At 36.3% G+C, this 26902-nt stretch overlaps 4 protein-coding genes across 4 annotated transcripts; 1 reads left to right on the top strand and 3 right to left on the bottom strand.

Annotated features, from left to right (window-relative positions):
• Positions 1-295: 295 nt before the first annotated feature.
• On the bottom strand, positions 296-2583 carry LOC306887166 (CD83 antigen-like). The gene is made up of 5 exons (XM_079444713.1): positions 2488-2583; positions 2291-2406; positions 1938-2181; positions 1512-1618; positions 296-1408 (listed from the first exon to the last, which is right to left on the bottom strand). Exons 1-5 carry the CDS (start codon positions 2528-2530, stop codon positions 1274-1276), a joined length of 645 nt encoding a protein of 214 aa, XP_079300839.1. The 5' UTR covers positions 2531-2583; the 3' UTR covers positions 296-1273.
• Positions 2584-2688: 105 nt separating this feature from the next.
• On the top strand, positions 2689-5630 carry LOC306887165 (uncharacterized protein). Its single transcript, XM_079444712.1, has 6 exons — positions 2689-2803; positions 3599-3720; positions 3809-3928; positions 4022-4055; positions 4131-4181; positions 4283-5630. Exons 1-6 carry the CDS (start codon positions 2743-2745, stop codon positions 4354-4356), a joined length of 462 nt encoding a protein of 153 aa, XP_079300838.1. The 5' UTR covers positions 2689-2742; the 3' UTR covers positions 4357-5630.
• A 155-nt stretch (positions 5631-5785) lies between these two features.
• LOC306887370 (uncharacterized protein) lies at positions 5786-18425 on the bottom strand (the record flags this gene model as incomplete). The annotated part of the gene is made up of 25 exons (XM_079445045.1): positions 5786-6299; positions 6376-6453; positions 7201-7291; positions 7385-7561; positions 7684-7830; positions 8521-8553; positions 8662-8706; positions 8825-8860; positions 9021-9092; positions 11801-11854; positions 12068-12121; positions 12241-12294; positions 12494-12538; positions 12656-12709; positions 12803-12856; positions 13988-14041; positions 14281-14334; positions 14494-14547; positions 14652-14705; positions 14803-14856; positions 14946-14999; positions 15110-15384; positions 16024-16089; positions 16196-16280; positions 18405-18425. The coding sequence occupies 25 exons, from the start codon at positions 18423-18425 to the stop codon at positions 6097-6099; spliced, it is 1968 nt and encodes a 655-aa protein (XP_079301171.1). The 3' UTR covers positions 5786-6096.
• Positions 18426-20581: 2156 nt separating this feature from the next.
• LOC306886900 (U11/U12 small nuclear ribonucleoprotein 48 kDa protein-like) lies at positions 20582-23895 on the bottom strand. Its single transcript, XM_079444264.1, has 5 exons — positions 23705-23895; positions 23178-23285; positions 23040-23100; positions 22701-22781; positions 20582-21134 (listed from the first exon to the last, which is right to left on the bottom strand). The coding sequence occupies exons 1-5, from the start codon at positions 23843-23845 to the stop codon at positions 21115-21117; spliced, it is 411 nt and encodes a 136-aa protein (XP_079300390.1). The 5' UTR covers positions 23846-23895; the 3' UTR covers positions 20582-21114.
• Between the last annotated feature and the right edge of the window lie 3007 nt (positions 23896-26902).

Below are 26902 nucleotides of genomic sequence, written 5' to 3'. Positions count from 1 at the left end.
TTTTTGCACATTCCTCTTATTACTATTTAAGTCAACAACATACTGACCTGCACATTTATATTTTTTTATCTTATCTTTTATTTTATTATCTTATTTTTTCTACTTTTCTTTTTCTTAATATCTGTATACTTTATAATTGCACTGTCCTTGGAGCGGACCTGACCTACATTTCACTGCTGGTTATACTCTGTATAATTGTGTATGTGACAAATAAAAATGTTGAATCTTGAATACTATAACAATAAATTATATTCACTATGAGAGAAAAAAAAATTAATGACCAGATTTTTTTTTTCTGCATGAACTTCATGTTTTAATGAAATAGTAGGCTAAAAATAGTGAAGACGAAAATGCAGAGTCTGTTTTAATGAGTGACAGAAAATAAAATAAAACACTGTCTATGATCTATTACTTTAATATAAAATGTTGAATATTAAATTCTAAACCTGTGAATTGTACTCAGTGAAACTTTTATTAGTATCACCAGCCAATTTATAAAGTATTACTGACAATAATCACTTATAATCACATTAAAAATGAATATAGGTCATATTAAAAATACATTATTTGTGACCTGTACATTTTCTAAGCTTCTAGATTATATTTACATGAAATATTTATGTGCATTCTTAACAGAACACAAAATATAGCAATACTTTTTATATGTTTTTTTATTATTTTATATTCAATAAACATCAACATACAATAACTCCATAACAAGAAAAAAATAAAAAATGTTTAAGCAAATCCATTTAATAATGTATATATTTAACAACAGGAAAATATTTTGAGGTAGTATTTTTGTTGTTTGTATTTCTATAAAAATGACAACATTGAAAAAACAATTAGAAAAATAATTTGAAAGGGTTTTATTCACCTATATAGACTGAGAACTTTGCTATCCTCTCATTTCTTTGGTGGGAAACCTGAAGGCGTGCCTGATGGTAACGTTGATCTCGGAGCCTAACATCCAAACAGTCCTTCTCCTCTTCCACAGTGTTCACCAACAAGCAACCATAATGAAGCATGCACCATTTTTTTCTCTTGGTCTTACTGTTTCATGGTGTTTTCAAAAGACAATGCTGATGATGTTGAAACCTTTGTGCGTGCATCTGTCATTATTTGCACCTTGACTAACTTATCAAGTCTTTTGCTGCTTTCTATGCGTCAACCGATGGTCCTCTTCAGCACAAGCTCTGTGGACTCTCCATGTCCTGTGCACAAAGCTTCACTTAACTTCTACAGAGCACTAGTCCATGTACTCTGGTTACCATCACACATACACTTCAGGCATTGTCTTGCAAATACAATGATTGGGGACGATTGAGTTCTTGCCTTGATGTTGCATTTTTAGCAAAGAGTCTTTTAAAAGCTTCTTGTTGCTTTGAAATGCATTCCTTAAACAAACCTGTGGTAAACATAGCTCTGGTCAATAACTTTAAAATGCATGCATAATATCTTGATTCAACGCATTTAAATAATATCTTGACTTTAAGTATTTAAGTACTTACATAGCTTATACAGAACATCAGGAATGCAATAATGAGTACCGAGACAGCCAGAAGTCCATAAATTGTATCACTTGTAATAAATTCCATTTTCTCAACTGCAGTGTACTCTAAAAATGAGAAAGAAAGAAAACAAAAACACAAATGAAGATCAGATTGTTAGTTTGTGAGCTATTGCTCAAAGCTGAAGTATACAGTGGCCTTAAAAGTATTTGGAAGCAACACTTAATACTGTACCCTATAGATTTATTGCATTGAGATGAACTACTACACCTTTGGTTAATGTAACCTACTAGATCACCCCAGTGAACTTGAATCTGACTCTAAAAGCTCCAAAAATGTCTAAAACATTTGTATATTTTAAGTGTGGCTTATGTATGTGTTCAAATACTTTTGTGTGGCCATTATAAATCCCCACAGCCTACTTACCATTGACTTTCAGAAGGATTTCACCCTCTTGGTTCTGATGGCCAAGGGGAGCAGACAGGAAGCATTTGTATATCCCACTGTCCTCTGCGGTTACATTAGACAAAAGAAGGCTCATTGAGCTCTCAAGTAGCTCAACCTCTCTTTCGACACCTTTATATTTTTCCACTGTGCCATTGTTTTCAGTTAGTCTCTTCCTTAGAAGTACAGATAACACCTGGGAAGCCTCTTCAGAAACCTGTAGCATCTTTCTCAAAAACACATAGGGGCAGATTTCAACATCTAGCACAAAACATGAACATGTGAGGGGGAACAAAACGCAAGGTTCTAGAAAAAATACGAATTTTGAACTTTACCTTGTACCATGTGATGGAACGGTACTGGACGTCGGGCTTTGATTTCGCCGCACAACTTAAGACTGCGTCCTCACCACTGAAGAAGCGAATCTCCTGCCGCTCTCCCTCCGCCACAGCTGTGAATAAAACACCTCATGTCAACCTGGATCAACAAAGTCTGCGTGAAAATGCTCTCAGCTATACAGGTGGAGTCTTACCTAAAATTACAAGACAAGCGATGAATTCCGAGAAGTAATGCATGGTTCTGACTGTATAGCTTTCTGTCGGCACATTGCCTTTAATACCTGATTTGAGGAAGTGGGGGATTCCCTTGCGTGCGCAAGCGTAGCCTGGTTGCGTCATTAAAATTGCCTATTTGTCTGTTAAAGTTACTGTCGTAAACCCGGAACCGCACAGATGGAAAACTTTCATTCAATTACACCCACAGCCACTCCATCAGACTAGCCCACGCGATGTGCTGCAGAAGAGAAGTCTTTGTTCGTTTCATATTGCTATCAATCTTTGTTGTGCCTGGTAAGATGTTTCATCTCCAGTTCGCTCACTTTACTTATTATCTTGACCGTAGTTATGAGGTTTGATGCTATTCAATATTAATGACGCAGAAACCCGTTATTAGTCTCATTAGTCTGTATGGTCTAGCAAGCACGAGCGCTTGCGCTTATGATGCTTTTTCACATGCACGTTTTGTTATCTGTTTGTTTTTTTGTTTGTTTGTGTAAATTTAGCTTTTTGTAGATTTTAATTCTGTCTCTTGTGTTTCCTATGTGTTTCCAGTTCTCAGCTGTCTTGCAAGATTTTTAATTTTAACATCTTAATGTTGTTAAAAAGAGATATATATATATATATATATATATATATATATATATATATATATATATATGCAGTTAATTTAAAAATATGTTTTTAAATAGAGAAAGAGAAAGTTAATGTAATGTGACAAAACTCCCTTTGGTATATTGGGATTCCCCCATTAGGTCATGTTTTTGCTGAGCAGGTCTCAGTATTTAGGCTACTCAGTAATCTGATGCCTTGTTGCCCTCAGTGTCTCAAATAAATAAACGTTACACTCTTTACCACATGTAACTGCATAGACTTCCATTGATTTTATTCAGGTTAATATTTTAACTAGTGAGGGCCAGTTGTCAAATTATTTCACAATGTACAGTAATTTAGGACGTTTGGTTCTCACAAGCATAGTCAACACACACACACACAAGCTTATGACTTTCCTTATGTGCTGCCCCTGTATATGATTCCCTTTCTAAATAGTAATGACAAATAATATACCTTATACCTCTCTTCCCTCAGTGTTGACTACAGTCACAGAGACGACACAAAACTACACCTGTGCGGAAAAATTGCACCATGTACAATCTGAATATGCCATGAAGCGCCCAGACTGTGATCAGTATTGGTCTGCAGAGGATCATGTGAGTAGATTGAAGAATTGAAGTTCAGTGATAGATTCTATCTACGCTGCAGCTCACTGCATGACTTTCATGCTTTTTCATCCTTCAGTCTATTGCAACATTTCTGCAATCCACCCCAGAGTGTGTCAGTCCATGCAAAGAGGTGTTTGTTGGGAGAATTGTTCTGACTGACTGCGTCAATATCACCCTGGCTGTAATATGCACAAGAGTGAGTCGTTTTCTCTGCACCACAGGTCATGTCCTTTACGACTTTATGAGCATTTGACTTAACCATTAACCAGCATTTGTATCTATTTCAAAGGATTATTTGACTGAATACCGTGTGCATTTTTATGGTAAGTTTATTTTCTACCAGTGATATATCGTTTATTGTTGGGTAGCCGGTTCATTTTTCTTTTGTTTCATTGTAGGTGAAAGAGTCCCTCAATCACTGATCAACCCTGTGAACAGAGGTCACTCTGGTAATATAAAACAAACACTGTGTGTGTAAAATATATCATACTCTTCAGAACAGAAATATTTTTGGTTTCATTTCAGAAGATTTCTCTACTTTTATTTTTAGGTGTTTTCCCGCCTGTTACCTTGGTGGTCATAGCCATTGTGGTGTGTCTGCTGTGTTCGAGTCACTTACAGTGATATGGGATAAAGAGAGTGTTCAACATATTATTTTTAATTCTGTATGCTTGGGGGGGGTTGGAAGATAATGGTGGATTTGGTGAACGAAAAAGCTCTGGAAAGTGTGCCCCTCTGTGATGGTACCACGAGGCATGGCTTAGTCGTAGGTCTCAGACTTGTAGAGGGGTGCAATTTGGTGCAATTATATATGACTTTTCTGTAAATTTTTGAATTTTCTATCTACCTCTGATGAACGAATGTTTTAGTGATATTGTAAGATGACGGTTTCATCAGGCGCACGCGCCTGGCCCGAAGTTAACTGCCGGTCTGTGTTTGTTTACCGGTCTGGTTAGTGGGGCCGGTGTTCTGTCGATTTGTGCTACCCTGTCAGATTTTCCTACCTCCCATTAAAACAGTAGGTAGTACAATTCGACAGCGAAAAATGCTACCTGTTAAATTATGATTTATTAATGCCTACACCTACCACAACCCTAAACCTACCCTTACAGTAATGCAAATACTGTAATTACAGACGCAGTTAAAGTTAAAGTGATGAGTAAGGGGTCAGGTTGTTGTGCTGTGGGATGTGTTTCCCATACATTTATTTATTGTTGGGGACCCGCCACGATATCAAAACAGACTGATTTTCCAAAAGGCTTCGTTGAATAAACATGAGCATGTAAATGCACATTTAAAAATCAAAACGAGGCGCGGGTGTTTTTATATCACTGTATTTCTGTAGGAAGACTGTCTTTAGAAAATGTTCAATGTCATTTTCATTTCAACTTGCATGCTATATTTGTAAGTTCAGCACTGCTTTATCTACTGCCGTTACCGGGAAACCTCTAGTTTTCCTGCTTTAAAGTACCTTCTGCTGGCAGAGAACGAATTAGCATTTTTAATAAGTCCGTCTGGTTTACACAGCAAACATATTTTGCTTATCAAAAAATAATCTACTCTAGAGGGATTTAGCTGTTGTTAAAAGTCTAAAAAGCTATTCAAATTAAAATATTATTTTGTGCATAATGATGCAAATATTTTTAATATATATATTTTTTGCAATATTTCTTCAAAATAAATTCTAATTGTTTTGATATTGAAAATGCATTCAAATGTTTTTATTTGTGAATAAATGTGATCAAATATTCTTTGAGGTTACTGTATAAAACGATGCCGTAAGAGTCAACTCAAACACTCTATGTACCAATACTACTTTAATGTTTTTTAGACTGTTCCGTTTCTTCGTACACTATAAATGATTACTTTTATTGGCATGAGTAAATATTTCCCTATCATAAATTAGTTTTGTCCTTCATAATTTATTCAGAAAAAAATAAAAAATTGAAATGGATTTTACAGTTATTCAAAAAGGTATGATAACTGGCCTGAACAATGATCATAAAATTTTGTGGTTTCACTATACTCATTCCACACAATCAAACACGGCTTAACATGTTTACAAAAAAAAAATCTTTAATTCAGCTTGATGAATCAAGACAATAAAACATGATATTTCAGGACACAGTAGACAAAATTATTTACATGTATTCATTATGAAACTAAAACATTGCTGATGAATGAAACCAAAAGTGCTGGTAGTTTTCATTTGTATAGTTTCATTTTTGGACTTCAAATTGGTAAACAAATCTGCTCATGGCTCCAGTCTGTTTGTATTTGATGTCTTCCATCTGACAGCACTATTTTCATGGTGTCTGCTGGAGAGTGTCTCCTGTCGCGGGTCACTCACATTCGTCCCTGTTGTCAAGCCTGGCTGAGAGGGCCTTTGACCAATCCCATCTCTTTGCGCACTACAGGCGCATGAATGCTACAGTCTCGTGCCTCGCACACACCAGGTATTCCTGCATCGCCGAACATGCCAGGCTGACCCACAGGCCCGGGAAAACCACGGGGTCCTCGCGGCCCATCGATTCCATCTTTTGGTTCCGCTGGATGGCCTGGCAGCCCTGTTTAGAGATATAAACCAGTTTTAACTAAATCTAATGAACAGTTATTGAAATAGCAGACAGAAAACTATCCCACCTCTGAGGCCTTGGTGACCATCATGCCCTGGAAGACCTTTTCCAGGATCCCCCCCCTGTCCTTTCTGACCTTTAGCACCTTTAGAAACAATTTGAAACACAGAGAGCTCATTTGTATGTATAAACTCTTTGTTTTTTTTTTTTTATAATTTTTTTTTTGTTAAAGGGAAAGTCCAACCAAAATGAAAATTATGTCATTTAATAACACGTCGTTTCAAACCAGTATACACAAAGGATTATATTTTGAAAAACGTCCATAGTATTTGTTGTCCATACTATGGAAGTCAATGGGATCTGAAACTCTTTGGTTACCAACATATTCTTCAAAATATCAAATAAGTCATGCAGGTTTAAAATGACATCAGGGGAAGAAAATGATGACTAAATATAATTTTTTTGGGTGGTACAGTTTCAGGTCCTATGGGCAAAAAATTCTATTTCTATGGGACCTGAAACTGTTTGGTTATATTTTTCAAAATATGTTTTCTTTTCACAAAATAAATACACACAGGTTTGGAACAACATAACGAAGAGTAAATGATGACCGAGTAAACGATTATGAGAATTTTCATTTTTGGGTGAAACAGTTTTGGGTCCCATTGACTTCCATTGTTTATTTGTTTGTCCATACTAATGAAATTACATGGACCCAAAACTCTTTGGTTAACAACATTTTTCAAAATATTATTTTTTGTGTCTGTGTTCCACACAAGAAACCAGGTCATACTTGGCAGAGTAGAGCAAATGATGAAATAATTTAAGTTTTGGTGTGGATTATCCCATTAAATAAAAAAAAAAAAATTTAATAGTAACATCAGCGCAGTACCTCTGTCCCCTGTAGCTCCTTTCTGGCCCTCTAAACCTTTCATTCCTTGAGGGCCTCTTTCTCCTTTAGCACCTAACTTTCCTGCTTTACCCTGAATGAAATGCAATATGTTATCATTTATTTTTTTATTTTTTTTAAAGAGTGTTTTTATATGCCAGTTTTGTGGTGACTCATATCAACTCACAGGTTTGCCTGGACTTCCAGAGGGTCCTGTGACTCCTGGGGGTCCGATGAGGTTATGGTTGTTGATCGGACAGCCCTGTACGCATTTGGCACGTATAGATGAAGCATACTGGGAGATCTGAGCAGTGACCACACCTTGACACAGCTGCAATATCTGCTCATCTGTCAGTCCTGGACCCTGCACAGCGTGAAATGAACTAATATATTTTACAGCAGAAATCAATATTTGTATTCAGGGTTAGAACACATTCATATATTCAAAATTAAATGATTGCTCATAATAAACATGATGATACGCACATGTTCACCTGGTTCTCCTTTTGGCCCACTCTGTCCTTTCACTCCCTGGTCTCCTATAGGGCCTTTGTCACCTCTGGGACCTGGAAGACCTGGAGGTCCAATAGGACCAGGAAGCCCATCACGGCCGAAACGACCCTTCACCCCACGCTACATCACATAAGATAAGATCGCAGTTACTTAGTGATGAACAACTGTTACAGAATTAAAACAGACTGCAATTTATGTATTCATTCAATGACTGTTTGTCTAATGATACAAGAAGGATTTTTTTTCCTTTTAAGATTTATTGTTATTACTGCACATTACCTAATGTGTCCGTAACAGAGATGACAAACAATACCATAAAGACATCTTTTTTTTTTTTATTAAAAGTAAAAAAAGGATGTAACTTGTGTTTGGCAAGCACTAAATTATTAAAACTAAATATGTTTTCAATAAGATACTGGAAACAATTTCTGTTAGTGAACAGTTATATATATATATATATATACACACACACACACACACACACACACACACACACATATATATATATATATATATATATATATATATACATACACATGTACAGCTCAAAGGGTTAATGCTATTGTCTTGAACTTTCTATTTATTGACAATAATAATAAATGTTTCTTGAGCACCAAATCAGTACGTTACAATGATTTCTAAATGATCATGTGACACTGAAGACTGGAGTAATAGAGTGATTGAGGATGAAATGAGGAAACATTGTAGTCCAGACTCGAAACATGCATCGTTTTACGTCATGAGCTTGTGGACTACCGCTGTGCCATGCTGTAACGTACAATATTGTTAAATCTCATCAGTGAAACTAACCTGCCCTTTGTCACCACGAGATCCAGCATCACCCTGAGAAGTGAAATGATGACGAAACCGTGGTTAAAATAAACTCTATGGGTAGTGTAATGGAAAGAGGAAGAGAAACTGTGATGCTAGTTCAGATTCTAGCAGCCGTACCTTATCTCCTTTAAAACCCTTCCCTCCTTTTCGCCCTACTGCCCCCTGAGAGGAAAACAATATTCAATAAATATTATTCAAAGGTGAAAGCTATTTTTTATGTCATGCCTATACAAATGTTTGTTGGTAAAATTATACTGATATTATGTGCTTTTGATATCACCTTTTCACCATCTGGTCCTGTTTCTCCTTTGGCACCCTATAGATCAGAACATTGTATCATCATTTTCTCAATCACTGTTCTATTCAAGTATCATTTCAATTGTGTCATCAATTAGACAATCAGCAAACAGTGAAACAAAGCATTTGATTAATTAACTGATTGATTAATCATTCAGAAACTCAAATCAGTTGCATACTGTTGGCCCAGGCAAGCCTTTTGGTCCAGGTTTCCCCGGAACTCCTGCATCCCCACTGTCTCCTTGTGGACCCTATGAAAAAAAGTAGAATAAGGCATCAAACCTGTTTCTCTTTTCACTAGGGAAAAATGTCCAAGTGGATGTTCTTGATATTGCAAAACACAGTATTAAACAATGTTTACAGTTCTGCTTTAAAGGGAACCTATTAGGCCCATTTTTACAAGATGTAATGCAAGTCTCAGGGGTCCTCAGAATGTGTCTGTGAAATTTCAGCTCAAAATAACCCATAGATCATTTATTATATCATTTTGAATGGAAGTAGAAACACACTGCTTTCATGCATGTCTCTTTAAATGCAAATGAGCTGCTGCTCCCAGCTCCCTTTTCCAGAATAGGGCAGTGCCTTAGACACTCTGCCAAAAAAATTCTGTTTGGTTTTGATTATCATGTCTATCTCATTGAAATCATGAGTTTTAAAGCCATATCAGTTTAAACAGTTTTCTGAGTGCACACATCCGAAGCACATGCACAGAAAGATGCTGTCACATGGCACGTGAGTACTAAACTAAGTTCTCTTTCATGTATTATTGCACTTAAAGGGATAGCTCACCCAAAAATGAAAATTCTGTCATTAATTACTCACAAAAGAGAATACTTTTTGTGTGCCATTTTGGAGAGTATCACATACATAAACAATGTATGCGATGTACGTACGCGAATACGTTCATGTTCACATCAAAGCGTAAACAACGTATCCACGTAAGGTGCTGCTGACACAGAACAGCATACGTTGCTTATGTATGTGATACTCTCCAAAATGAAGCCAGGGTGACGTGGAGGAGGAAAATTGTTGAATACATTTGTTATTTTGTTTCTTTGCGCACAAAAAGTATTCTCGTAGCTTCGTAAAATTACGGTTGAACCACTGATGTCACATGGATTATTTTAACCATGTCCTTACTACGTTTCTTGACCTTGATTATGTTAGGATCCTTGCTGTCCCGTTGGACGCAACGCAAACCTCGTGGGAGCGGGTGGTTTTACCTTTGCTGCGGACGGTCAGAAAATTTCACGGGAGACCCGCGAGGAACGGTGGGATTTGGCGTGTACATTTACATTTATTCATTTAGCTGACGCTTTTATCCAAAGCGACTTACAATTGCTATATATGTCAGAGGTCGCACGCCTCTGGAGCAACTAGGGGGTTAAGTGTCTTGCTCAGGGACACATTGGTGTCTCACAGTGGATTCGAACCTGGGTCTCTCACACCAAAGGCATATGTCTTATCCACTGCGCCATCACCACCCCTATAGTGTAATAGAAATGGAGTCAACGCACAAAGTTGAGAAGAAAATTAAATTAAAGCGTCTGTTTACTTGACAAAAGCAAAGCAAGGCAGAAACAATTCTCAATTGTCACTGAAAAAAATGGGAAAGTGTTAAACTTAGTAAGTTGCGATAAGTTTACAACGAACATAAATCTGACACCTCTGCCCTGAGGCAACATAGGCTACCTATTTTCTAAGTTCTATGTGTTTATTTATTTAATAAGTTAAAGTTCTTTCATATTGTGCTTTGGCTTATTTAGCCTAATTAAACTTTGTTTAGTTAATTGTTTGGCAGAGGGTGTATCATGCAGTACGTTTAAAAACTGAGGTGGCGTTAGTTGTGGCTTTGTTTTAATGTTAATGTTTTATAACACTAATTTAAAAAAAATACCTGATGTTTTATCATTACTTCATCTTATTTAAACGCAATCATGTTTAAAGCCTGTTATTCTGCATGTTAACATAGAGAGAGGACACAAATATTGCGGGCATGGGCAGCAGTGGAACATGCAGGTTGCGGGAGCGGGCGGTCCTGGTCAGAAATTCAGTGGGAGCGGGGCGGGTTTAAAAAAACAGTCCCGCGCAGGGCTCTAATATACAGTACCTATACTGCTGTCTACGCTGTTAACATGGGCCAAACAATAAAAATAAAAATAAAAATCACTCACTGCTTTGGACTAAACTTCTATAGCTTTAATAAGACAATTCTTATTTGAATGTTGCTTTTAAACAGCATGTATAGTGAAGATAAACGGTGGATTGTGTGCGGCAAACTAATATGGCAGTGTCCGTCAACTGTTGTGGGCGGAGCCTGGAAAATGTGACGTCACATTTTACAGATTTTGTGAATGACTTGTTCTGAGACACTGCTTATGATTTTTGGGGATTGAAAGGAGCTGGTGGATTTTTATCATTATAGGGTGGTTGTGTACATAAATTGCCAACACACATTTATGTTCAAACAACATGTAAAAATGTATTTTGTATAATAGGTACCCTTCAATTATTTAAGTTTGTTTATGCTATGGTTATACTATACTATACATGGTATAGTACAGTATCATTTCTTTTAGGGGGAAAATCCAAATAATCTGATAAGTAAACTGATCTACACTGCTGTTTCAGGAAACAGGTTAAATGTAGTGAATCTGCCGTAGGTATAAATAGAAGTTGTAGTTTCACTTTTGGGTCCGGCTACAGTCTGGTAAATCCCCCAACATTTAGGTACATTCCCCTCTGAAGTAATATAAACAAAATAACCAAAACATCGGTATATAAATTTCTAGTCATTTCCAATATAATAATATGGCTTTTGTTTTGATCTTGAAAGGTGTCACATGTCAGTCAACATATCAACATGGTTTGGCTTCACATGCTATCACAAGTGTGTCACGCACATTTGAAATAATAAGGAAGTGTAATATCCCCCTAAAGGGCCAAATTCACAGCTTACCACAGTTCCTACTCTTCCAGGTTGCCCCCTCCCACCACGATCACCTTTCAAACCCTGCAGAAAAGAGGAAGATGGAAATGTATAAACTTTCTGCAAATTTTGAAGAAAAAATTCATTTGAAACAGTTTTCACTTGGAAATTGATAGTAAATACATACTCTCTCTCTCTCTCTCTCTCTCTCACACACACACACAAATTTTATATGTATATATACACACACACAAATATATATATAAAATTATTATTATTTTTTTTTTTTCTTCTTACCTTTGGTCCAAAAAGCCCAGGCACCCCCTCAACTCCTGGAACACCCAGAGGACCCTGGAAAATATTTTATAATTTTTTTTTTTTTTTTACTCCACAAACAGTACTTCAGGAAGTTTTTTTTTTTTCTTCCCCCTGAATAATGACATATGCATCAGAAACAATTTGTTACTCACATCCTCTCCTGGCTCCCCATCACTTCCTGGCAAGCCACCTGTACCTTTAGAACCCTGAAGATTAAAGCAAAAAGAAAGAGAAGTTTGCCTACCATAAGTTAGTCACCAAGTGCTGATTCAAGGAAAAGCTTTTAATTGTAATTATGTCAAATATTATGTGTTTGTAGAACGTAATGAGTACAGGGGATCCACTGTGTCAATCTCTCAATTTTAGTTTCTGATGAGCATGATAAGTAATTTTATGAGAACAGACCTTCGGTCCCGTCACACCACGGTCTCCTGGAACTCCTGTATAACCCTGATAACACGATAGGTGAAAAAGATAGTATTATAGTGATATTACTACAGGGTTTTCCTGATGGTACAATATGAGTAAGAGAAATAGAAAGAGAAAGTTTCTGAGTGATTTTATCACCAAGGAACCCTGCTCTCCACGGTCTCCTGTGAATCCAGGTGCTCCTGTCTGACCCTAATTATGCAGAAAATGAAGGTTTAGTCAGCAGCAGATGTAAAAAGTTTGTCAAACTAATAATTAGTTATGCCTGTAAGTCTTGGTGCCAACCTTCTGTCCATGTCGACCCTCGGGACCTTGTTTTCCTGTTTTGCCAATGGAACCCTGTTTAAAGATGGGGAGATTTCTCAGAATTTTTCTTTTTTTTAGTTCAAGACTGGACTCAACTGGAAATTTATCATTTGCGAGAAGCTGACAAATAATATGGACTTCTTCGTTTAATAAATTTAGGTACATTTTTTGTGAATATATTACAGAAAGTCTATATAAGTGCTGTAACTGTAAGCTATGGGATTTTCTTCAGCATTTGAATGCAATTAAATGCATCTTATGCAATTCACTCAAAGGGATAGTTCACCCAAAAATTGAAATTCTTTATGCACCCTCAAGTTGTTTCCAAACCTATATGAATTTCTTCCTTCTACCAAATAAAATCAAACCAAACCAAACCATCTTCCATAGTAATTTTTTTTCATACTATGGAAGTCAAAGGCAACCCATTAATGGTTCAGTTGCCCACGTTCTACAAATTATCTTCTTTTGTGTTCAGCAGAAGGAACTCATACAGTTTTGGAACAACATAAGGGTGTGTAAGATGACAGAATTAATTTTATTTGGGTGAACTAACCGGCAGTATCACAAAATAATGATAGCATATAATACAATGGAGCTCATAAAAGCACATGTATAATTAGACTGCAGGTCACTGCTGTCTCCACTTGAAAGATCACAGATGATATTAATAATTACAAGAAATAGAAGAGATAAAACCAGATAAACAAAACAAACAGAAAAACCCCCCCTCACATGCCAATGGGAAATGAAACTCGTGACACTGACATTTAATCAGAATGGGGAAGCATTTGACATTAAAACAGATATTTATGCAGATAATTGATTTCTATTTTCCTCCTCTTGAGAATGTCTGACTATTAACTGCATTTAAATATAGGTGTTTGCTTACTAGTCATTTAGCAGAAGTTTATTGAAGGGACAGTCCCCTTGGAGGCAAACACTAGGTTAAGCGTTTTGCTCAAGGGCACAATGTTGACATCTGTAGACTCTTATTGGTAGCTGAAATCGGGATCAGATTAGCTATAGCTAGCAAAATAACTAAAGTAAGTAAGTAAACCTGTTGACCGGCCTTAAACCAGCAAACTTCTGGTCACCTTCTGGTCATTATATTTCAGTACACCACACAACAATTGTAAACATTTGTAGAGTAAAGCAACTTACCTTAATACCCTTAACGCCTGCTTTTCCAGGTTTACCTTTTGCACCAACAGGACCCTGTAGCCAGTCAGAAAAATAGCACCTCAGATGAATTTCATAGACAAATCAGAAATTTTGCCAGGAATCTATCAGAACTAGAGGAGTCAGCATGACTGTACAGATGCTGCTTTGAAATATCACATGGAGCTACTATGTGATCTATTTTATTGACTGAAATGGAATGAAAAACATTAAAAGAAATGTGGAGAGGAAATGCTGGTGGTGATATGTGTTACTGAAGACTCTATTTTGCTCACAGTCTTTCCAGTGACGCCCACTCCTCCACGCGCACCTTCGCTTCCGACATCACCCTGTATGACACAAATAAATTGTAATGAATTATATGCAAGCTGAATATAATTCTGGATAATCTTTATACACATATAAAATAATACCCTATAGATCTGCAACAACAAAGATCAACCCTTTTTTGCTTGTGACTTGTTTTAGTTTTTTGGTAAAACCATTACCTTTAATCCAGATTGGCCAGTTTCACCAGGGTCCCCTGGTAACCCGGGGAGGCCCTATGAAGAAGAACAAGAAAAATACATATTAGAGACTTTTCCAGGAATTAGCTATTAAACACAAAATAATATAATAGTAAAGTTTTCCAAAATTCTTGGCTCACAATTGCACCAGAGAAACCAGATGCACCATCCTCTCCATCAGGCCCAGAGTCGCCCTAAACAGGAGGCAAGTGAGGTTAGTAAGGTAAACAAGTGAAGTCCTGGTAGTCTGAACAGGATGTGCAAGTTTAGCAAGTGATTCCTGTCCCTTACCTCAGGGCCGGTGTCTCCTCCTCTTCCTCTCACTCCTTTGGTTCCTTTGTAACCCTAATAAAGTAACAGTCAGTTTGATCGTGTGAACTTTTGCATTGATTGTTAAACACTATGAACATTAAAATCTGATGCTTTGCTCATACCTCCCTTCCTTGAACCCCAGGAAACCCCTGTTTGCCTTGAAGACCCTTAGAACCCTATGAGCAAACATAAAAATGCAATAATCAAACTGAAGAATGCATTAAACTTTAAAAGAAAGCAAACTTTACATAATTCGAAGGCATGGCATAGCAAGGCAATAATCAACCTTAGATCCAGCAAAGCCTCCAAATCCAGGCTCCCCTGCTTCACAGTCACATTCAGTGGGTCCCTCCTGTCCCAGCTCAGCGTCCCCTCCATAAGGGACTAGTGTTATCAAGGGTTTATCCTCTTTGGCATAATCAAAAGACTCCACGGCTGTGGCATATGGGTACGTTTCCTCAGTGATCATGGTGACCACGGTGGCCGCAGGCGCATAGGGGTCAAAGCCGGATGCTGAGTGCTCATCTTCACTGCCACGTTTGGACTCTGCAGGATACCCAACTGAGGAAGCAGATAAAAAACACTGAGGTGCCCACTGATCCTGACTGGACATACTAAAAGGCATTATGACTAATAGTCTAAAAAAAATGTAAAAACAAACCTGGGAAAAAAAAAAATAAAATAATATAAAATAAAATAATAAAATACAAAAAAGTGTTTAGTGTTGTAAGAGTAGATAAAATAAAAGAAAGAAATTTGTGTGTCTAAATGTGTAAATCTTTGAAGAAATCTCTAAGTTTACTGAAGTCCAAAATCATATAAATGATCAATAAATTTGAAAAAATTGAATAAATAAATATGCTATAACTTCTTATATTAGTATTTATATTTTATATTATATTACTTTTTAATTAATTACATTTATATTGTATAAAGACAATTCAATATATTTTTAATATCATTAAATAAATTAAATATACTACTAAAAATACTACAATGATGCACATGTTTATTTGACATTGACAAATTGTCTAATTACAAAACATCTCTTATTGTTTATATATAAATTATATACACACACATTTTAATTTTCATGTATGCATTTTAATTTGCACTTTATTTCAACACCAGTAGTTAATTTTCCACTAATAGTAGAGGGTTGACATTTTGTAGTAGTAGAAGCAGCAACGTCTCAGTTACCGCTGTGAGTGTATCCAGATTGTTCATCATATCGATCGACTAAGGAGCCTTCATACATGTGCTCTTCTCCTGTGATTGTAAAAGAGAAGGGGAAAGGCTAATTAAAAATGTTGTATTAGCCAATTATACATATCTAAAAAATGTAAACATGTTGGACACGTGATAGTCTCACCTGACTGTAAACCAGAATAATCGTGCTGGGCCTGAGAGGGCAGGACACACAGCAGGAACACAGAGCTGAGTGACACAGCCCACACCTGACATCAGCACAAACACAGAAACCATCAAACACACGCAGAGGAACTTATTACAGTTACGTCATGGTGGAAACTCTACATCTGTCAGATAAAGTTCAGAAAAACGTATGTGTCAACGGATTCACAATGATCTGTTTACAATCTTTTTTAGCTGTTATTTCACCAAGTGGAGAAACTCAAGGGGTCTCCCCTTTATGATGTGTTTTCTCAAAAGGTTCCTTCTTTAAACTGGGTTTTTCACTTACCACTATCAAGTGTTTTTTTTCTTATTGTTAAAAGTCATTTTAATATAAGCTTGATTTTAAAAATATCACATTACTTCAGTTCCTTGTTCAGTTGTTATTTTCTTGGAACAAATAAATATGAAGTACTTGAAGCTGATCTGTTTATAAGCCTCTGTGCTAAAATGAACCCTCTTCCTGTTTCACACTTCCGCATGTGTTTAGCTCAAATGTCACTAATGAGGTAATGGAACATGTTCTATCTTATATAAAAATTAATAAATAAACTTTGAATGATGCAGAGAAATCAAGACCAATTTATCAAATATGCCTTAGATTTTCAAAACAAGTTATCAGTAGGCTACAATGAACTTATTTTTTACTATGGGAGAAACAACTGATTATTCACCAAATGATGTGTTAAAATGTAATTAAACCATGTTGACAGAATAGTTTATTAAAAATGCAAGGCTGGAAACTTTATATAGTATATGACCCCCCCCCCCCATAAACATGAACAGGAAATGGCGTCATTTTAGCAAGAGCTTGTAGAGGTAGATCTCCCTCTAGTGAGCATTATTAAACAGATCATTATTAGCACATTGCTGAAAAGCAATCCCTAGAAAATCACCTCACAAAAATACCAGAGAATTACAGACATGAAACTGCTATCTCGAATTGCATCACATGCTTTATCTGTCAGTATCAGTTTTACTGAAGGGTTCGTCACTGCTGAAGACTGTACAACTCTCAGCTGCAGGTAATTGCCATTTATGTGTGGGGATATGTCTTTGTATTAAATTGAATTTGTATGGTAAAATAGCCAACCAAGAACATACATATAAATGCGGTATTTCAGTCAGGGCATCTGAATGCTGCACTGCATTACAGTTCTCAGGCTGCTCTCACATTCCAGACTAGACTGCTGAAAGAAGGTTTTCTTTTCACCCTTAATAGTTTGTAAAATCTCCCTCTCTCTGTGAGACAACAGTACTGCATGTGACCTTTGACCTTTTCAACAAATACAAAATGCTTTTGTAAAAAGTCAGCTGACTTTTTTTCAGGTCACTTGTTCAATGTTAGATTAAGTTACAGGTAAAAATTGTAAAGTTTCTTGCATAATTATTATACAATAACTTTTAAAAGTTTAGGGTCAAAAGATTCACATGTGACAAACGTGGCAGTAAATACATTTATTATGTTACAAATGAATTCTTTTGCACCAATTCTTTTTGAACCTTTTTGGTAAATGCTGTTCTTTTGAACCCTCTTATCAAAGACTCATATTCAATAATTCATATGAGCTTCACATTAGCCAAGGGACTGAATGGAATATTTGTTCTTTTGAAAATGCATTTGCTACACAATGCAGGACTATTTTACACACACACACACACACACACACGCACGCACGCACGCACGCACGCACGCACACACACACACACACACATAATATATAATATCTCATACAACCAAAGCATTGGGTCCTCACCAACCCCCAGGTCCTCTGGGACACTGAGGTGCAGCACGAGGCCCATAAAACATGTCAAACTACTTCTGTAGCTGGTAATAACTTTACTATGCATTCAGTACTATTTGACAGTCTTGCATAAAAATAATAAGCACACCGTGCATAACAACAAACATAAAATGTTTAAGATTAACAGTTAATTGGTTGAAAACATAATTGAATTATCCTCAGCGACCCACAATTTGTTTGCTTTTCGTAATAAGACTGTCCTCAAAACTATATGAAACTGACAGCACTGTACATGACCAATGCAAACCGCCTGAGAAACTACACAAACATAAAGTTGATTTGATTCCTGCTTTGCATAAATGAAACAAATATCATTCCCATTTGAATTCCCCTTAAATTTGAATTACCCATCCTGCAGCTTACCTTCACCCTGGAGGCTCCCATGGCCAGCAGCCTCCTGCTCAGGTTTCCAGATGCAGTTCAGACACACAGCTCTGACACCTTGTATCAGCGCAATCAGGGGGTCTGTGAGAACGCAGGCAGCACTGCTTCAGTGAAGGGCTGCAGTGGTCCTCAAAGCATTCTCCCTCCTTGCATGCAATGCTGGTCCCCTTGTGCTGAGACAGATGACCAGACCTCCCAGTCCCTCACCAGAATCTCCCAGGCTCCCACCTCTCCTCAACTGGGTGAGAAATGCCTGAACCTTCACCAAACAAACACACTCCTCCACTGGACTGAGTAATGAAGAATAAAGGCACTGTAAAAATAATTTTCCAATCTGATATATATCAATGTTCTTTACTAAAAACAATATTTTAATTGCAAACTATTAATTATAATTAATTATATTCAGTTTTTCCTGTAGTATATATGATTCACTACTACAATTAGTAAAATCTAAAGGAAAACCTGAATTGTAAGCTTTGTGATATTTAATGACCTTTTGACCTTCTTGGAAAAATGTGCCATTGATGTAACAGACTTCTTAAAATCCATTTTAAGTGGTTCTTCTCTCTTTTAGCAACAGAAGGTAGGGCCGGGCATATCCAATGAACAGCTAGATGTTGAATAAAAATCAGGTTAAAACTGTAGAAAACTTAGTAAACATGTAAAGTTCTCCCTAATTATATATATATATATATATATATATATATATATATATATATATATATATATATAGATATATATATATATATATAGATAGTGGTGTGAAAAAGTGTTGGCCCTCTTTCTGATTTTTTTTTGTTTTTTTGCATGTTTGTCACACTTTAATGTTTCAAATCATCAAACAAATTTAAATATTAATCAAAGATAACACAAGTAAACACAACATGCAGTTTTTGAATGAAGTTTTTTATTATGAAGGGAAAACAAAATCCAAACCCACATGGCCCTGTGTGAAAAAGTGCTTGCCCCCTAAACCTAATAACTGTGTGGACCACCCTTAGCAGCAACAACTGCAATCAAGCGTTTGCGATAACTTTGCAATGAGTCTGTTACAGTGCTGTGGAGGAATTTTGGCCCACTCATCTTGGCAGAATTGTTGTAATTCAGCCACATTGGAGGGTTTTCGAGCATTAACCTCCTTTTTAAGGTCATGCCACAGCATATCAATAGGATTCAGGTCAGGACTTTGACTAGGCCACTCCAAAGTCTTCATTTTGTTTTTCTTCAGCCATTCAGAGGTGGATTTGCTGGTGTGTTTTGGATCATTGTCCTGCTGCAGAACCCAAGTTCGCTTCAGCTTGGGGTCATGAACAGATGGCCGGACATTGTCCTTCAGGATTTTTTGGTAGACAGCTGAATTCATGGTTCCATTTATCACAGCAAGTCTTCCAGGTCCTGAAGCAGCAAAACAGCCCCAGACCATCACACTACCACCACCATATTTTACTGTTGGTATGATGTTCTTTTTCTGAAATGCTGTGTTACTTTTACGCCAGATGTAATGGGACACACCTTCCAAAAAGTTCAACTTTTGTCTCGTCAGTCCACAGGGGGAACACACACTTTTTCACACAGGGCCATGTGGGTTTGGACTTTGTTTTCCCTTCATAAAAAAAAAACCTTCATTTAAAAACTGCATGTTGTGTTTACTTGTGTTATCTTTGATTAATATTTAAATTAGTTTGATGATCTGAAACAAAGTGTGACAAAAAACCTTTTCACCCTTAATAGTTTGTCTTTTTATTTGGTAAAACATGTATGTGTTGAAACGACTAATAATAAAATGTAACATTCTATAGTTGTCTCATATTAATCTTTTAATCATATTTGCAAATGTCTTGACTCCACAGCCAACAGATTTAGTCTTTACTGTTCCAATACTTATGGAGGGCACTGTATATACACTCACATCACTCACCTTGAACTAGCGACATACCGGTTACCAATAATATAATGGATACGTCTATTTATTTATTTACAATTAAATTATGTTCTTTCGGGTTTTCTATTAATCAACAGGAATAAATTACATTGTAAAATATATTAAAATAGCATTCACCAGTCCCAAACTTTTGAAAAGCAATGGACATGAAAATATATGATGGCATGGAATAATGCTATAAATAATGCAATAAAAACACATAAAACAAATACTTGTAATATTTTATTATAGCAATTGAAATCTAGCATACCATCAAAAACAAAACAAAAAAACCAGGAGAAAACACTGAAACTCTGAAATCTAAACACATTAATTCCTGATTTGTTAATTAGGCTTCAAGACTTATTTTTCTTCTTTTTCTTATGATGTTTCTCCACGTCTGGAGACTGTGAATCTCTGAGGACAAAGCAAAGCAAGTCAGTCTATCACAAATGGTCATAAAATGATAAAACCACAAAGTATCAATATTATTTTGCTAGTAAAGTAAATGTAGTGAGAAATTTGGGAGTCTTGGGAGCTGATCCGAGACTCATGTGACTCGACGGATGCGGAGCGGCCTTTCTCAGATGCAACCAAAAACCAACATAAAATCAATATCAGTCATTCTGTGCTGCTTCTGTCAGGGAGGAAAGAGGTTCACTACACTGAAATCATACATGTGACCTGTGAGATGACTGCTGTGATGCTTTGAACTCCTCATCCTTCACTTCCTGCCAAATCCTGCCTAGTTCTCCAGAGTAGATGTCAATCACCTACCGAATTACCTGGAAAAGATAAGAAAATGCATAAAATTATGCAGAATATTCTCTATGGCTCTCAAACCATCCACGGTATGGGGGACAATTTAAATCCAAATCACAGGCAACCAAGAGAAACAGGCATGTGATCAGCTAGAGACAAAAAAAGAAGGAAAATCTGAGCACGTCCCAAGTCACACCCACAAGCCACGCCCCCCAGCACTTATTAAAAATATATATATTAGCACATTAAAAGATATATCTTATACTGTAAGAATACATGCTATTGTCCTGTAAAAATTAAAAGCAGCACTTAATAATCATGATAACTATATATTATAATAAAGTACTATGATATATTATAGTAAAGTATATAGTGTATAAAATTGTTATTGTTATTAAAGTACATGCCAAAAGTTTGGAAACATTACAATTAATGATTCTGAAATAAGTATCTTCTGCTCATCAAGGCTGAATTTATTTGATTAAAATAAAGTTTAAAAAAAGCAGTATTTTGAAATATAATTACGAATTTAAAAAAAAAAGTTTTCAATTTTAATATATTATAAAATGTAATGTTATTCCTGTGATGCAAAGCAGAATTTCCTTCATCATTACTCCAGTTTTCAGTGTCACATGATCTTATAGAAATCATTAGAATTTATTTGACTCAAGAAACATTTCTGATTATTATCAATGTTGAAAACAATTTTGCTGCTTCATATTTTGTGGAAATGGTGATGCACTTTATTTTTCAGGATTTCTTTGAGAAATATAAAGTTTAATGAACAGCATTTATCAAATATATATATATTTTTAATGCATTTAATACCTTTTTTAAGCTTTGCAACAAGATCTACATAAAGATCCTCATTGGATTCTCTCTTTGCACTCTGCTGACTGGCTTGTTGTATCACATGATCATAGACAGCCAATCGGTCTGCCACAGTGAGGTCACATAATGCCCGCTTATGATTCATGTCAGGCAGATCTGTAGATGTCACCTAAAAAAATGAAAACAAATTTTACACAAAACCACAATTATTAGTGAAAAAAAATACCTAGACTAAAAAAAAACATTTGAACTAAAAATGCATTATCAACGTGTTTATTTGAAAAATGTGTTTGCAAATAAAATATTACTTGACCAGTCAGCAAAAATAATGCAGTGCAAAACTGGTGAGAGCGAAAGACACTCCCAGCATGTAATGGGACAAACTGACCTTGAGGTTTCCGAAGTTTTTTTCTTTTTACATCTATACCGAATGTGTGCAACTAATGTGCGATAAAAACTTTTATCAAATAATATTAAAGACCAAGCCTTTAAAAGGATATTGAGCCAAAGTATACAGCAAGTATATGTGGAAATTTGTCTAGAACAGACTTCCTTTAATACTCACCCTTGTTAATGGTAAAAAAAAAAAAAGAACACATATAAATGTTGAAAACGTTTGAAAAAATTCAATCAAGACATGGATATCATTATTACACACATTCTGGCACACACCATTTTAAATGTGCCATGTTGCTTGTTGTCCTGATAAATGCTGACATGTCCCAATCACCGTCTAGAGGCGCAATCTTAACACTTACTTGGTTTGTGAAGTCCTGTAGATTTCATATGAGGGGCATTTTCCCGGATCTGCAGAATCACTTGATGGAACGTATCTTTGTCTGTAAGTGATATAAGTTACTGTCACACAACTGCACCAAGAGACTGAATTGTAGGAAAGGTGTTCCACCAAGTCAGGAGGGCTTTCCTGTAGCTCAAATAGTAGAGCATGGCGCTAGCAACTCCAAGGTCATGGGTTCGATTCCCAGGGAAAGCAAGAGCTGAAAATGTAAAAACTGTAACTTGAATGCAATGTAAGTCGCTTTGGATAAAAGCTTCTGCTAAATGCATAAATGTAAATGTAAGTCAAAATAACTCACCCGTGGTTACTGAAGGAATGTTAGCTTTCTCATAGTACACTGAAGGATCAAACATTTCAGTCTGGAAACAAATTGATATTTCATTATAAATATATCACAAGACTTTTAGCTGTCACTGGCATTTATGTGGTTCCTTACCTGTTCCTCTTTTGAGTATCCCATCTTACTGAGCTGACAGGATGCTTTGTGTTTCTCCATCCTGTCCCACTGGACTGTGTGCTTTGGATCATAAGGACACACTTCCATCTGTCAAATCAGAAGATAATACAGGGATAGGGTCTTTCAACTTTCAAGGAAAAAAAAGAAGGCAGGTGTCAATAGCGTAGGGATTTAGGGTATACCTTTTAATTTATATGAAGTATTTAGATTTTTACGTGTAGTTAGTGAATAAGGTAATTTGTATAAAACAAAGAGAAAAACCAATCAAATGGTACATTCTAGCAATCCCCTCATTCAGTGATCTGATCAGTTACAATTATTAATACAATAAAGTGGTAAACGAAACAAACGATAAAAAATACAAAACAAAAACTCTCAAAGACACTCCCACTATTTGAATGAGACTTCATATTAGTTCATTATGAACTGACAGTACTACACTCATTCATTCACTGCTAAATAAGCCATTCTCGTTATAGTTGTATGTGTTTGGCTGGTGTTTCTACCTGAACTGCATGTGAATGTAATTCCTGACTCCATCCCAGCGCCTCAAACAGTTCTGCTTGACAACTCTCTGTGAAATCTGCGAGCTCCTGCAAACGCTGCATGCGCTCCTGGAGACCCAAAGAGGAAGATGTTTCGCACATTTTACATGAAGAGTGCTCAAAAACAAGCTTCTTGTGTCGCGATTGTCTTCGTGTGTGTTCATTGGCGCTTTAAATGACGTAGCTTTGAACTATGGTTGCCACAGCCGTGAAAACCACACGTTTTACGCGACATTGCTTGAATAGGATTGACTGGTGGATGGGAAATATTTTCTTTTCCCAAACAAGGTGCTTAAATAAAATCCTATAAAAAAAAACACATTGTATTTATCACCGTACAGTTTTTCTAATTGCGTACTGACAATATATATTTTTTTTATTAGTGGTCAATTTTTAGTTGTTGATACTTTGAAAACACAAAATAACCAGTGAAAAAAAAAATGTATAGCCATATCAAAACGAGTTAAGATTAATTGTTAAATGTTATGAAATAAAATAAATACAATCTTCATTCAAGTGCAATATGCTTTTGTTATATAATGAAAAATGTAGGCTACTTTCTGCATTTGTTTGTGAAAACAACAAATTGAATAAAAAATAATGAGCTACATAGAGTGCAGATTATAAACATGAATCTATGGACTGATAAAGCAATTTTATAACTGCCATTATTTCTGGCCTGAATACAGAACATAATGTGACCCTGGACCATAAAACCGGTCAATTTTTCAAAATTGAGATTTATACATAATCTGAAAGCTGAATGAATAAGCTTTTTTTTTTCTTCTTGAAAATCTGGGATCTGAGGGTGCAATAAATAAATAAATTTGAGAAAATCTCCTTTAATGTTTTCCAAATGAAGTTCTTAGCAATGCATATTACTAAACAAACATTACGTTTTGATATATTTACAATAGGAAATTTACAAATGGAACATGATCTTTACTTAATATCATAATGCTTTTTTGGCATTAAAGAAAAATCAATAATTTTGACCCATACAATGTATTTTTGGCTATTGCTATTAATATACCCCAGCGACTTAAGACTGGCTTTGTGGTCCAGGGTCACATATGTTCTTGTTGTGTGTTTGTGTGTAAATAATATGCTGAAATTCTAACAGAATCCCTAAAGTCAACACTATCATAGTAGACTGTAATCTTGGAGTTGACCACCAGACAGCAGCACATCTTCATTTAGTGAGCAAACACGTTTCACATTGTTTTATAGTACCTTATTAATGGAGACAGACTCTGTTATAAAGGCTATCAGACTGCCTACATTGTTTGTCAAAAATAACTCTCATTGAAGCCTTTCAGTTTAACAATGACTCACTTTATAAAGTAAGCAAAAAGCGTGGTATCAATTCATTCTCCATCACAATATGTGACACTGATGCTTCCTCTATTGACTGGATTTATTTGAAGGACTTCAGATTCAACAGCATATCAACATAATTATGCTAAACTGAATGAATCACTGTTTTTTATAAAACCTTGAGATGTACATATAGCAATTAAGTAACTTCCTTTGAAAGACTTCTTAAAGAGTCAGATGCTTGATGTGTTTTAGGCATTACAACACCTGACTGCATACTGAGTCAAGAATGAGTCGAAAGTTCTTCCTTTGTTTCTCCAGAAATAGAGACATCGGTATGGTAATAATGGTGCGCTCTCATTTCATGGGCCATCTGTAGATGTTTTTTTTTTCTGTTTCCATATTTACTTCCTAACCAGTGTGGGTGTTCTGGCCTGATGCCATGTTAACGCATTATGACGATAGTAGTATAACTTTGCATCTCCCACGCAGAAACAAGTTAGCACTGATGTCTGCTGGCTGAGCGCTATACACCTGCATTAAGAATACATGCGGAGGAAAAGATAATTGGTATCTAGAAAATTCAAATGACATATCTAAAAATACATTGTATAGAATTAATAGAGCCTTGGCTCTCAGTTGGCAGAAATACGTCTGAAAAACAAGTCTTAAATGTCACATTACAGTGTTTCTAATACTATGTGTTCTTCAAATAACAGCTGGGCATGATTTTTAGCTTTCAGATATTTCTATTTCTTTTTTGATTTTCAGGCACATTTTTCATCTTGGACTAGGGATATGTTGATATTTAGCTACTTAGGTACAATATCATTGGCTTTGGTTTCTAGGGTTTTGCAAAAAACAAACTCACTTACAAAATAAAGTCTGACCTTGTATTTAGCCAATGTATTACTGCTAATAGTCACTACAGCACTTGGTTGTTCTTTCAACGTTTAAGCTTTTAGTCCCAAAAGTCAGCCCAAGTTTGTATATGTTTTTGTTTCTGTAGCAACACCTCTGATAGCCCTTTATTGAGAAGCAATCAAGTTTGCCATGAAAAAGGAAGCAATTTTCTCAACCCAGACATTGTAGACAGACATCACTGGACAGCAGAGGCTGAAGCGGAAAAGATTTGTGGTAATAAAAGCATGTCCCACTAAGAGACCCTTACAGTTCACTCGATTTTCTTTTTCACACAGATGCCTTATTGCTTTTCCCTCTTCTAGTTCTCTGCGTCTCACTCAGAGGACTCTGCCATTTAATGTATTTTGGACTGAAAGCACAAAAGAATGCCCTCTTCGATTAGTTCCAGCCCTTGAACTATCAAAATTACCACCTCGTGAACGAAAATGATCACAAAACAGCGCTGGGGTGAAAAAAAAGAAGTGTTTCGGGACTTCACTCGAATGTTTCAGTATGTTCAGCGCGCATCTGCAGTATGGAGCTCATAGTCGGCTGGATTAGTGCTGCCCGCTGTTGGAAATAAACGTGTGGCCTGTGGCATACCAAACGCGGCCTATTAGTGTGCAGCTCACGTGGGCAACTACACTCTCAAACGCTCCCTCTGCCTCGCTCTCTGCCCTCACCCCTCCCATACTGTCTCTCTCTCACTTGTGTCTCCTCTGGCTCAGTGGTGTGTTTCTAAGAGATAAGACCCTTGCTCATTTCACACATGAACAGAATGGGGGGTGCTGGTGGAGGAAGAGAAAACAGGACTCTGATGGCAGAAGAAATGCCTCACCCAGTAACTGCGGCGCTTGATTGGTCTTTCCCAAAGGTGGGTGTGTTTACAAAACGCAAGAACTGACTAGTTGCAGAACTTCCACCGAGGCTATGTTTAAT

Source organism: Barbus barbus, assembly GCF_936440315.1.
Source record: "Barbus barbus genome assembly, chromosome: 21".
In the NCBI taxonomy this organism is placed as follows: Eukaryota; Metazoa; Chordata; class Actinopteri; order Cypriniformes; family Cyprinidae; genus Barbus; species Barbus barbus.
This window is presented reverse-complemented; position numbering and strand designations above follow the sequence as displayed.

What these genes read in the sequence shown, in the direction of transcription:
- LOC306886900 (XM_079444264.1), bottom strand. Translation starts at nt 23,845, where the DNA reads ATGTGCGAAACATCTTCCTCTTTGGGTCTCCAGGAGCGCATGCAGCGT. An exon ending in TACATTCACATGCAGTTCAG is followed by an intron (nt 23,286 to 23,704) that starts GTAGAAACACCA and finishes CTGATTTGACAG; the next exon opens with ATGGAAGTGTGTCCTTATGA. An exon ending in CATTCCTTCAGTAACCACGG is followed by an intron (nt 22,782 to 23,039) that starts GTGAGTTATTTT and finishes TATCACTTACAG; the next exon opens with ACAAAGATACGTTCCATCAA.
- LOC306887165 (XM_079444712.1), top strand. Translation starts at nt 2,743, where the DNA reads ATGTGCTGCAGAAGAGAAGTCTTTGTTCGTTTCATATTGCTATCAATC. An exon ending in ATTGGTCTGCAGAGGATCAT is followed by an intron (nt 3,721 to 3,808) that starts GTGAGTAGATTG and finishes TTCATCCTTCAG; the next exon opens with TCTATTGCAACATTTCTGCA. An exon ending in ATACCGTGTGCATTTTTATG is followed by an intron (nt 4,056 to 4,130) that starts GTAAGTTTATTT and finishes GTTTCATTGTAG; the next exon opens with GTGAAAGAGTCCCTCAATCA.
- LOC306887166 (XM_079444713.1), bottom strand. Translation starts at nt 2,530, where the DNA reads ATGCATTACTTCTCGGAATTCATCGCTTGTCTTGTAATTTTAG. An exon ending in CGCTTGTCTTGTAATTTTAG is followed by an intron (nt 2,407 to 2,487) that starts GTAAGACTCCAC and finishes TTTTATTCACAG; the next exon opens with CTGTGGCGGAGGGAGAGCGG. An exon ending in GTTCCATCACATGGTACAAG is followed by an intron (nt 2,182 to 2,290) that starts GTAAAGTTCAAA and finishes TTTTTGAGAAAG; the next exon opens with ATGCTACAGGTTTCTGAAGA.